The sequence below is a fragment of the Anopheles maculipalpis genome, chromosome 2RL (genome assembly GCF_943734695.1).
Source record: "Anopheles maculipalpis chromosome 2RL, idAnoMacuDA_375_x, whole genome shotgun sequence".
Lineage (NCBI taxonomy): Eukaryota > Metazoa > Arthropoda > Insecta > Diptera > Culicidae > Anopheles > Anopheles maculipalpis.
In genome coordinates this window covers 38,464,885-38,477,328 of record NC_064871.1, presented here as the reverse complement: position 1 = coordinate 38,477,328, position 12,444 = coordinate 38,464,885, and the positions used below count along the sequence as shown (strand labels likewise).

Sequence of the window (12,444 nt, the reverse complement as noted above, 5' to 3'; positions counted from 1 at the left end):
TTATGCTCATTTCCGACAGTGCTGTTTCTACGGTACTCGTTGATGCGTTGTCCCGGGGACAATGGAACCGTATCGGTGACGGCTGCAATACAACAGCGAACGTATTGACCAGCTCCTGCTGCACAATGGTTAGTCCGCTTGGGTTTATGCAACAGGAAATGGGATCGTTTTTTTCTTCCCCCCAATATTTGACGCTACCCCTTGAACAAGAACTGGGAAACGATCAATTCGGGGCCTGTGATTGCTTGCTCAATGAATCACCATTGGGTACGCAGTGTCGCTTGCTCCGATCATTTATCATTGGTTTATTTCGCAAAACTTCTCGCTTGACTTGACCGTACCCTGAGCGTTACACGTTGGCACCGGTTCACCTCGGTAAGGTGCTTAACGGACGGGTTTTGTACAACCAAACCGGGACAAATTGGGCATTGAAATTGATAATGTATAATTTAACACTGCGTTCAATCTTAATTTAATTTTGTTTGAAAAAATCTAGGATTTTTTGGAATTGGTTCTGTCTATTCAAGAAATATAAATTTTTTGAATTGTGTAAATAATATTGTTGAAGACGACTTCGTATGTAGAGAAATTAACGTTACTAATCTGTTGGTATGTATACAATAAAGTCCTATAATTTGTAAAACTTGAATTTATTTTTAACACTTATTTTGAACTCAACTCCGATTTCAATCATCCGATCATCCGGTGATCCGATCGGCAAAGACGCACATTCAGAATAAATGCAATAGCACTCAAGGGGGCACTCAGGAAAATGTTATAAATATTAGTCGTTTCAATGCAACAAAACTCTCGTACAGTTGGAGACGGTAATTATAAAAGCGAAAAAGCATCCGAAGCATTTCCAGCATGCACACTCTTTATTTGAACTGTAATAAGTAATTTGCATATTAAGAATTTTTAAATCATCGTTTCACTTCTGTACCGAACTTCTTTTCTTCCCAAACAATCCAAACGATTCAAAGCTAAAACATGCAAACATAATAATCCAATGTGCAACTGTTGCTGTGGATGAGGAAAATAAAATTCTTTCAAATTGAAAGGATGAATCTAGGCAAACAATATTCAATCCTTCTATCCTATCTTACTTCCACTGAAAATCCGATTACCCATTCGGTTTCCCATTTTTATCGACAGAGAGAACTGAAGACTAATGGACTATCACTTAAAAATTCATCTCCAATTCGATTGCGCTACGACTTTTGCAATTTTCTTGCTATCGGCAGTTCGAGTTCTGCCTGATTCCCATATCAACATCAGAAACCAACTTATCCTTCTTCGATGGTCATATGCGGAGGCTACACTCGTTGCGCTTCGGCCAACCGATCTACCTTAACCAGAAACGATAAAAATCACATGTACCGTACATACACAAAAAAAGCACCAATCGTAAAGGAAAGGCTGCACAAAATTCACTTCACTAAACCACAAACATCCTAAGGAATTCTTAATATTTTAAGCATGATTTTTCACTGCACTGTAACCACATTTCTATGCTTTGGAGTACGTTTTTTGGGATTTGATTTACTTTTTGAGATATACTGTAGCTGATGGGGTTCCTGTGCGAAGGTTAAAAAACAGTCGCTTGACTATCTACCACTCCCGCTGCGATCGAGTGAACAGTCCCACGCATATACACACACACACACACACACACACGAGCAAAGTGCATCGATCGTTGACGACGTCGCCATTCCAGTGATCTGGGAAACATACCGACGAGCGGGTTGAAATTCAATTACAGTTTGCTGGGTTGTTTTGGCTCCCGCTGGGAGGAAAATTTGTCATTTCTTCACCGACAACAAGAAAAATGTGCACCCAGCAAACGACCACAGAAGAGCGAGAGAGTGCTGCTGAAGGATGCTGTTTTTTTTTTGTTGGAAGCGCACAGCTGGTTTTTAGTTTACATGTTTTGCTGTCATGCAAACTGTAAAATCTAATCATGCAGCACTGTGGTACAAGTAACTGCTCCGCGAGCAGTGGGAAAAATGCATCAGTAAGCCACAGCCAGTGGTTTTTCATCAACTGTGCAGCGTTATCTATCTCTGTGGGCTGGTATCATTTTTGCCGTAAGAGAAATTGGAGCATTCTTTTTATTTCATTACGATGGTGTAGTAACGAACACAACGTTTTAGATTGGAAGAATTTTTTGTTGACTGTTTTTAAAATAGTATTTTACAGTGCCGATACACTGGTTAACAACATAGAAAAAAATATATTGAAATGCATGAAATATTGTTGTTTACAAGGTAAATATGTCGCAGAAAAATATCAACACCTATCGTTCATTTAGAAAACGTACTACACAGTAATTGTTGGAATTAGAATAATTATTTTCGAACATAAATTTGAATTGCATAAAACAAAGCGTTAGGAAACTCAGATTAGGTTATAAACTACTCGACGTTAGAAACTGCTCGATCTACACGAATTATGAACTGCATGAAATATTATATACAAAAAAGGACAAACGAATATACAGTTGCAAACCGACCAGCGATAAAGGTGTACACTTTCCTATTCAAATTTCCTCCAAATATCACAGCCAGCCCCTTTTCGTGAATATATTTCACAGTAATAAACCAGCCTTACCTTTTGCTTGTAAAATGTAGAATTGATTTTTTCATGGTCACTTAGCAAAATTCAAAAAGCAAAAGAACATGCACCCTTTCATCAAGCTACAATCTGAATCGAATTAAGTGGATTTGCAACAACTATTGATAGAACAAGTCATCGATATTTTGTTTGGCTATCTACACGGATAAAACTAATTGTTTTAAGAATGCACGCCACAAGAAGAATATCTTTCTGGGTATGATAAAATATGTTATTTTGTGTCAATAGTATTTTTTTATGAGTTGAATATCCAGAACGAAGAAGGGAAGAATTAAGAATAGTATAAGAACACAGATATTTACCAATAATGTAAGGATACTTTTTTTAAATAAAGTTTATAATATTAGATAGGGCATCCTTTCAATAAACATGTGGAAACAAACCATATTGATGAACTTTTATCAGGAGAGTTTTTTTAATTTAATTTGTATTTCAGTCCTATTACACCTGACTTGTTTAAAAATATCAATTAACTCATGTTTTTTAGCCGTGTGGACGGCCTAAAAGGACAGTAAAGGTACGATACAGTCCCAGCTTCGATCGTCGCGACAGGTTTCTTGAGGTGAGATGTTTCCTCAGGCTGTAGAATGGCTGGCTGGCCGCCAGTCATCCTAGCGTGCAACTCCGTCTCTATGCTGCTGTCGGTGCTGTCTTTTGAGATAGGTGAATCTTTGGACCTTTTCAAATTTGCGGTCACCTTTCCGTACATCACCCCCACGTAGTTCCGAATTCCTTAGTAGGGCCGCTGATGGTGCCACCATCAATTTGGTCTTTGCCTCGTTAATCTGCACTCCGAGGTTTTCTGCAGCCTGCTCGATCCTTTGGTAGGCCACTGCTACCTGGGAGAGTCGCAGACCAATAATGTTTAAATCATCAGCGTATGCCAGGATCTTGAAACGGCAAAACAATAGTTTTAAATCGAAAAGGAAATAATCTGTGAGTTTAGCTATACAGACAGGGGATGGTAGTGCATGTCTTCAAACTAAAATCGAATCTCTTTAAAATCTAAATCTAGTTTAAGTTGAATCCCTGTCGGATCACTGACTGGTTAAATGGATTGTTTATCTATTAATCACCAATTAAGTTAAGAAAACTAGAATAAAAAATGGCCAATTTTTCGAAGTTATCAGAGAAAAAGAGAGAAATAAATATCAGGAATGTTTACGTATAGTTTTTGCAGTATAAAGTAGCACGCTTCCAATAGAAAAGCATATTTATTTTTCCCTTTTTTTCTAAATTGTAATAAACACCATGCGCCTACGCTATGGACCGTAACCAATGTTACCAAAAGCTGCTTCAGCCTTGATGCCTTTCGGCTACATTAACACCAACATTTCCACTGCGACACCAGTGTGCCTTGTTCTTAGTTGGGGTTGTTTCTTCGTAAAGTCAGTGATTAATTGACTGTGAATGACCTGGAGGCAGGCAAAACGGCAGTGAACGGCAGTTGGCAAAACAAACTGTACATAAGAAGACGTAGAACAAGGGCAAAACTTCACCTCCCATCGTGCGTAGCACTTGATTTTGAATGTTTTCTTCCCTCCCCAAATGAGCCACCCCATCGTCCCATCTCGAAAGCAAACGAATTTCCGCTCAATTGATAGTGGTGGATGGACTGAAACAAATGGCGATAAAGGCACCTTCCTCATCTGTCGATTGGTAAGGTGGGTGTTAATTAATAAGTTGCTGTACACGAACGCTACAGGTAGCTGCAAGTTGTCGATGTTTTCATACTGTGCAGAAACGTTCGATTAAGGTAATGACGCAACTGAATGTTGCTTGGGCCAATTTAACTCATCCCGGTATCGGTGGCAAAGTTTTTGCTCCTGGTAATCTTCTGCCATGGAGCGATATGGTTGAGAATGTTTGAGTGAAATTTAAATTAAATTAATAAGGCCGCCGTCTAAAACCGTCCGTCGGAAGTGGTTTCCGTTTTAAAAAAATGCTTTGATTGCATTACCACAAAATCGATCCCCTTTTCAATCGTGGGATGATGACACTAATAAGCGCAGACGCTAAGAGTGAATTCGGTAAGATGAAAGTAACAAAAAAAAACGAAAAGTAAAGCTCGACATGCCACCTTTTTCCTTTCAATGTGTCCCTCCTTTTGTTTCTTACTTGCCGGCCCACCCAACCGTTTTTCAATCCGTTTTTGTGGAGGCTAATAGCATTAAAAGCGATATCGCGATTCTGTCCATGACGAGCTTCCACTAACCCCGCCACCTTACCAGGCGCCATTGAGCCGCACCGATACCAGTTCCCGTTCGACAGTGCTTTTTATGTCCCATCATCATTTGGCGCCGTCTAGGAAGATTTGCAAAGGGGAAGCAGAATGAGCGGTGGGAAAACGGGATTGGGGTGGAACGTTGCCAAACATGGATTAGGCCGGGGTGCCAAGGGTGGAACGTTGCAGCTGGTCGATTTCTATCGGCACCCGCGTGACCCATACCCCTACAAGCGTTCGATTCAGCTACAACAGCACATTTTCCGACCTCATATTTTCCATCCCTGAAGCAGGATGGGACGGGCGCATGGTAGGGTGACGCTTATGCGGACGCACGGTTGGAAAATTGATAATTTAATTGACTCTGAAAGCGAACTTCCCGCTGAGATTTTACGCTTTTATTAAATAAAATTTTCAGAAGCATCAAAGTTTTCTTTCATCATCATCATCATCATCCTCCTGCCTTGTAGCGTCCTTGCGCTATGTGATGAACCCAGGGAGCACAACGAAGGTGGTGGAACGTGTCGTTCCGATGATTTGCTTTTTCTTGTTGTATTTCAAGAGGCCGCTTTTGGTGGAGGAAATGAGCAACTGGAGGAGGCACAATACAATGTCACCCAAAGGACTGTTTGCTCTATGGCAAGCAAGAACACTCCACACAATAAAGCTTCATATCCTTGTTTCGGGGGGACGGAGCTCATGACGTAGGGAAAAGTTTTGTTTTCGATCAAAGAAAAACTGGACGTCCCATCGTATTTGATGGACGATTGCCGCTTCTATGCCATCCATTTGAGAACTTGTTGTGTGGTGTTGTTTATTCTTCTGCATTGCTTTCGTTTCTCTTCATTCTTCCTCATATTGAACAGCACGTAAGGGGCACTAAGTTCGATAACACTACGCATCAGGCATCCTTTTGTGCGAGATGTATATTGTCCGCCTGCCGGGAATTGTTTGAAGTGGTGGCTGAAGATGGGCGATAAATTTTCCATTTTCCACTCCAAATGGATTCTGGTGGTTGTTGCGGATGTTCTTTTTTTGATCCTACCATTGATTTTTTAAAAGTTCACCGTACAATTCAATTGGCAACAGCTTACTTGTTGAAGCACTACGTAGTGGCAAGTGCGCATTTCTCCTACTTTTTCATTATTTGAATACACACGAGTCCGCTGTTCCATTATATATTCACATGGCGTGGGTGTTTGGTCCAATTTGGCAAAATGGTGGCAAAAGTGTGAAACGATAAATGTCAGCATATTTCGACATGCACACACAGTGAATTAATTAAACGCGTGATAGTTTCATTTTTCTCTTCGTTCTGTTGCACGCAAACGCTCACTGCAGAAATTTCACGCTTGCCCATTTCCGTGATGGTCGGCTGGTTAATGTTTAATAGGTACAATATTGTTTTTATCCGTGAATAAACGATTCGCCATCAATTGTAAAGGAATTGCAAATTGTTGTACAAAAAAGGTTATTAATGCTCCATTTAAAAGCATTTATTTCTTAATAAACTACTAACACTTAGCCTGTGGCTCTTCAAAATTGCTGCTTGACTCTGAAACATTCCAAATTTCACCTATCAAATTGATTCTCAAGCCATCGATAATCTTCCATCGGACTGCCGTGTCGCATACTGATAATCTCCAAAAGCTCGCCGCAAACCATCAGTTATCGTTGCTAGAACTAGATCTAACCTCAACCGAGACCATCGATATGCCACAGATATTTTGATAACAGTCAAGTCCGGGAAAGCCATTCTGTGCGGTAATACAATAATACCCTCCAAATTCCCTATGCTCATCTACGCTAATATCCATGTCAATAAACATCGGCACACCCCCGTTAGCCCGTTTGGGGAATTCGATCTCCATATCCCAATCAAGCAAAGCCAAAGTATAGCCTCTTCGGACAACAATCGTATCCGTTAGACGCATTGGCCCCCATTCTTCCCGAGCATTATCTTCCGAGGAATCTCTATTTTCGTACAAACTGTCTTTCTAAATGAAGCCTTCACTTAGCCTGCATCCCGTGTGGCCTGCTCATATCCGTAAGATGATCTTTGATCTGCGCCGAAATGTTGAGCGCATTGCAGTAGCTTTCGTCTTCAATTCACGGGAAATGGCAGGCAGTAGATTAATCTAAAACTGTCGAGAAATCTGCTTGAAACAAGAGCGTTTGAAGTATGTATTTATGCTTTAACTGTAGCTTCGAACACAGCAGAAGGCTAAACATATTCATTTTGGGAGTTGTGTGGAGAAAATAAATATAAAGTACACCATGCAGCATCATAATGCTGCATAATGTGAATTGGGAACCCATTTCATTACTTTAATGAGAAATACAATTCCTCTATTTAACACACAATCTCTATTCTTTCCCTTCCGTTCGCAGTGCGACCACTTTCGGTACGGTTACAGGGCAAGAATCGACCACTATCGGCTAACCACACGTACGATCTGCAGTGTGAAGTGCTCGGTTCCCGACCAGCTCCAACCATTACCTGGTGGAAGGGTAGCACGCAAATGCGCGGTCATCATGAAACGGTAAGTGTGTGTGTGTAATTGACCTTTTTTAGTTTATAGATTTTGAACGTATTGCTACTGAGAAATCAGCCTATAAACAGGACAGTCCATGAGTCATTATAAGGAATTTCAGCATATTGTTACATTTCGCTGTTTGAATTGTATGAGCATATTTTGTGATGCATAGAAATGAATTGTTACTCCCTTTAAGAGCTTTGTCTGTACAGCTTTTGCCGTTTATCTTTAGTTACGACTCAATAAATTTTGTTTTTCTAGCTAATTTCATAGCTTTAAAGTAAGATTTATATGTACCTTAGGTTAGGTTCACAACTTATTTTGTCTTTATACTATGTCCTGTTTCGGGCATGTTTTAACCCGATCGTAAGCGGGTTGCAAACAAGTTACCAATAATTGCAGTGTATACGGTTCGCGTTTTTATCGCTCCTTGATGTGTATTATGATTAAATTAAGGTATTCAAATATATTCAAATATTTATATTCTCAATCTTGTTATTTATTTAATTTATTTATTTATTTACAATCAAGTATGTATGTATGTGCTGTATTGTCAACACCATATGTGACTGAAACAATGCACATTTGTAATAAGGAATTTCTTCCTTATTTTTTGCCTCATACCGAGCATGCTCGAAAATGATTGCGTGATTGTTGTTCAGGTCTTTTGCTGGTTGTTTGTTGTATTCATCATGTACGAGGGCTGACAATAAAGTAAGGTCTCCACTTTTTTTTTCATAGAAAATGATATTTATTTACAAAAAGCGATTTTTTTTTCCAACACCTTGCGCATCCGCACGATGAACTTGTCTATGCCGGCAGAATACCACTCTCCGTCCGCCTCGCGCAGCCAGGTGTTGACGATTTCTGAACCTCCGCGTCACTTTCAAACTTCTTCCCTCCGAGATGTTTTTTCAGGGCGGGGAACATGTGGTAGTCACTTGGGGCCACGTCGGGACTATAGGGAGGGTGATCGATGCTGTCCCAGCCAAATTTCTTAAGCAGGTCAAGGGTAACGTTGGCTGTGTGCGGGCGCGCCTTGTCGTGGTGAAATTTCACTCCTCCTCAGCTGTTTCGGCACCCATCGGGCAGAAACTTTGTGATACTGCAAGTTATTCACAAGGATATGACGGATTGTTTCGCTGCTACACACTCCTCCAAGCTTCTCTTCCAAGTCCCTAATTGTCGCACGGCGGTTTTTGAGCATTTCTGCCTCCACTGCTTGAACAATCGCATCCGAGACCGACGGTCGGCCACTTCTCTCCTCGTCGTGAACATTAGTGCGCCCGGAATTGAACTCGCGGCTCCACTTACGCACGTTTTTTATGTCCATACACTTTTCCCCGTAAACTTCAACTAGTTGACGATGGATTTCAATAGGTGTCACCTTTTTCGCACTCAAAAAACGTATTACAGAACGCAATTCGCACTTGGACACTGACGCGAGGGGTACCTCCATCGTTGACGGCTGCTCAGCCAAGACTGAGCGGTCGGGGAAGCCTCACCCAGCAGCAAAGTGGTAGTGGAGGAACCAAGGAACACGGCGGTGTTGCCAGATTTCGCCTAGCGCGTGATCCGGCGAAGTTGCAGCGTTGGAGACCTTACTTTATTGTCAGCCCTCGTAGATGTAATTGTGTTTATGTGGTGTACTATTGGTGTAACTATTGCAGTGATGGAAGTTGAATGCAACTGGGTTACGTATTGTGGTTTGATGGCTATTTTTCATCTCTTCAGACATTATTTTATTATTTGCCTGCATACAGTGTTCTTCAGTGCAGTCCAGCAGTGACATTCCAAGCTCGATCCGGTTAGCGTCCATTCTCAGAATGATCGGCAAGTTCTTTCTCGCAGCAGCAAGAGCAACTTCACTACTCTCGAGATGGGACCCGCCAGAGACTTCCAAACCCAGCCAAACCCTTCCAAACACAGCCAAACTCGTTCTGTCGAAACTCGACTGGATTGGAAAACACTTTACTGTACTATACACCTGCCTCCTTTTTACTGCAGTGTTGGAATCGCCCTCGAGTGCTGTTGCCACGTCATCGGATCACCCGTGGCACTACAAACAAACACTGGATACATGGACAACACAATAACGAACAAACAAAACTCTCAATCTGCAAAACTATAGATTGAAAACAAAAACTATAGTTTATAAAAATCGGAGAGGGACTGGATATGATCAAATTCCATCCGTACCATTCCCTCACAGTGAGGGCCGACTATCCAAATCCATGGTATCAACAAGTCTAGTAAGCCACTATATGGTATCTGGTTAACATAACCAAGCAGGTTGTTCCATTTCGATGGAACGAGCGAGATGCGCGGTCTAAGGAACGGGCGAGAATGGCGGGCTGAGGAAGGAGAGAGAGGTGCGGGGTGAGGAGCGAACGGAAGGCTGTCCGAGTGGCATCTGTTTTGGCGACAATTGTCTGGAACGGCGGCACCCGCAATTGTTGTTCGATCTCATCGACACCGGCCAGAATTCCGCGAAACCCACCGTAGAATGCAAGCGGGCGGCTTGTGTGGTCGGACGGACCAGAGAAGCGAGGCAAGCGAGTTGCGGCTGTTCGCCGGACCACGTTAAGGGGGAACAGAGAGGGAATGAAGAGATAAGGAGAGAGTGAGAGAAGAGAGGGAATTATGAAATTTATTTGTGACCGAGTGGAGTGGGTCAGTCTGATGAAAACCGCGAATGAGTTAAGTCGCAACCAATAAAGTTGTGCGTACAGGATTACCGTGTTCAGTACATTGCGTTAGGTTATCCGCTGAGATATCACATTGGTCCTTCGAACCGGATATTGACCCTTTGTGCTTTGGATATCGGTAAAAATCGCGTCATCATGACTCGAACGCCTCGGACGTCTCGCACTCCAACCGTAAAGCCGGCGCCACAACCCGGTTGGGTGGATGTAATTGTTGCTGTAAGGCCGCATGTGCACATGCGTGACCTTGCGTATGGCGAATTGATTCGCATAAGGGACAACATTGTGCAGGCGAAGGAAGAGGGAAAGGCGCTGACCGCGGTACAGTGCAAAGTGTTCGGGAAGAAGGCAGATAGTGCTTTAGAAGAACACAACAAACATTATGGTGAGATCATAAAACATGACGAAAGTGAAGTGCATGACGACAAGTTTAAGGAGACAGTGAAATTGCATGAGGAGGTGATGATGGAAATAGAAAGTGCATCTGAAGCCCTTGCGGCACAGTCCATTTCACCAAAAGCATTGATACCTGCTCCTAGCGTTTCGTCAGTGATTGTGAATGCTCCGCTTCCTCGGCCAATACCTTCGTTCAGTGGCAAGTATGAGGAGTGGGCGCGGTTTAAAACAATATTCAAAGATATTGTTGACAAAAGTAGTGAAGATTCGCGTATCAAGTTGTATCATCTTGAAAAGGCCTTGAGTGGTGAGGCTGCCAAGGTAATAGATGAGAAAACAATAAACGACGGTAATTATGAACGTGCGTGGCAACTGTTATCCGAACGTTATGATAACAAACGGCGTATGGTAGACTTACATATTAGTGGACTTTTGAATTTGAAAAAAGTGAATGAGGAAAGTTATGTAGGTTTGCGCGGTTTGGTTGAATCGGTTGAAAGTCACGTGGAAAATCTAAAGTATTTAGGTGAAAACTTTACTGGTCTGTCGTGTGCGATGGTGATACATTTGATAGCGAATGCGTTAGATATTGAAACAAAGAAACTATGGGAAGCGAGTGTCCCTAGAAACGAACTTCCTTGTTATGAAAAAACCTTGTGCTTCCTAAAAGAAAGAGTGTCGGTTCTAGAAAGGTGCCAAGGAAATGTTGCAGCGGGGCAAAGGGGACGTTTTGTTTCGAAAGGGCCCAGCTCAAGTGGTGTTACGCCTATGAGATCGAATGCAGCTACAACCGTGTGCAGTGTAGTTGTGTGTGAATTGTGTAAGGGTGCCCATGAAACGTTCAAGTGCTCTGAGCTGATGCGACTGCATGGAAAGGATCGGGAAAGTTTTATTAGATCGAAGCGTCTTTGCTTAATTTGCCTAAAACCGGGACATTGGCGAAATCGTTGCAAATCGCATTTGAAATGTAACAGGTGCCACAGACCACACAACACGGTATTGCATTGGGACAACGGTCCAGAACCGGTTTCAAGGGAACCCGAACAAGTGAGCGCGAGCCAGCATGTGAACAATACCGATGCGGCGGGAAGTATTGTTCTCTTGCAAACCGTCTTGCTTTACGCGGAATTACCAAACAAAGAGGTGTTGTTGTGTCGTGCGATGTTGGACAGTGGATCGCAAATCAGTTGTGTGACTGAAGCGCTTGCAACGAAATTAGGCGTAAATTTGGTAAACGTGAACGTACCGGTTAAGGGGATTGGCAACGTTGAATCTTCGGTGAAGAAAAAGTGTACTTTTACAGTGAAATCTCGGTGTAGTGATTTTGCTATGGACGTGACATGTTTTGTGTATCGTGAAATAACAGGTAGAATACCCTCTGTGTATTTCGATACGTCGAAGTGGAATTTGCCTGATAAATCGATGTTGGCCGATCCATATTTCAACAATCCAAGTTGTGTAGACATTTTATTGGGAATGGATTGTCTTTCGGAAATAATGGCATCTGGTTCAGTGAAATTGGCAAAAACACTTCCCATGATGACGGACACTCATTTCGGATGGGTGATAGGTGGACGTGTTGCGGAAATACACAAAGAGCGTGAGGTGTACACAAATGTTGTGACAAAAGAAAATTTGGAAACAATAGTGCAAAGGTTTTGGGAAGTTGAAGATGTGACAAGTGAGCGTTCCGTGAAGGTGGAAGACGAGATATGTGAAGAACATTTTGTGAAGACACATTATCGTGAATCCAGTGGCAGGTATGTTGTGCAGTTGCCTTTAAGGGAATCGATAAGCCAATTGTGTTGTTCGCGAAGTGTAGCGCTGCGTAGGTTTTATTTGTTGGAAACAAAACTGTTGAAAAATCCATCGTTACGTGAACAATATCAAGCGTTTATGAGTGAATACGAGGAGTTAGGGCATTGTAGAGTGGTTGATGAAAGTGAGG

General features: G+C 42.2%; 3 protein-coding genes across 3 annotated transcripts in view; 1 reads left to right on the top strand and 2 right to left on the bottom strand.

The window, feature by feature from the left end:
- Positions 1 to 12,444, bottom strand: part of LOC126557843 (fizzy-related protein homolog) — a 444,135-nt gene that overhangs the window by 174,493 nt on the left and 257,198 nt on the right. The window lies entirely within an intron of this gene.
- Positions 1 to 12,444, bottom strand: part of LOC126557770 (transmembrane protein 104 homolog) — a 333,753-nt gene that overhangs the window by 207,249 nt on the left and 114,060 nt on the right. The window lies entirely within an intron of this gene.
- The window catches only part of LOC126556885 (nephrin-like), a 146,444-nt gene that overhangs the window by 95,040 nt on the left and 38,960 nt on the right, over positions 1 to 12,444 (top strand). Inside the window, exon 6 of the mRNA XM_050212430.1 lies at positions 7,250 to 7,401. Within this exon, the coding sequence (XP_050068387.1) occupies positions 7,250 to 7,401 (152 nt within the window). The remainder of the gene's footprint in view (positions 1 to 7,249; positions 7,402 to 12,444) is intronic.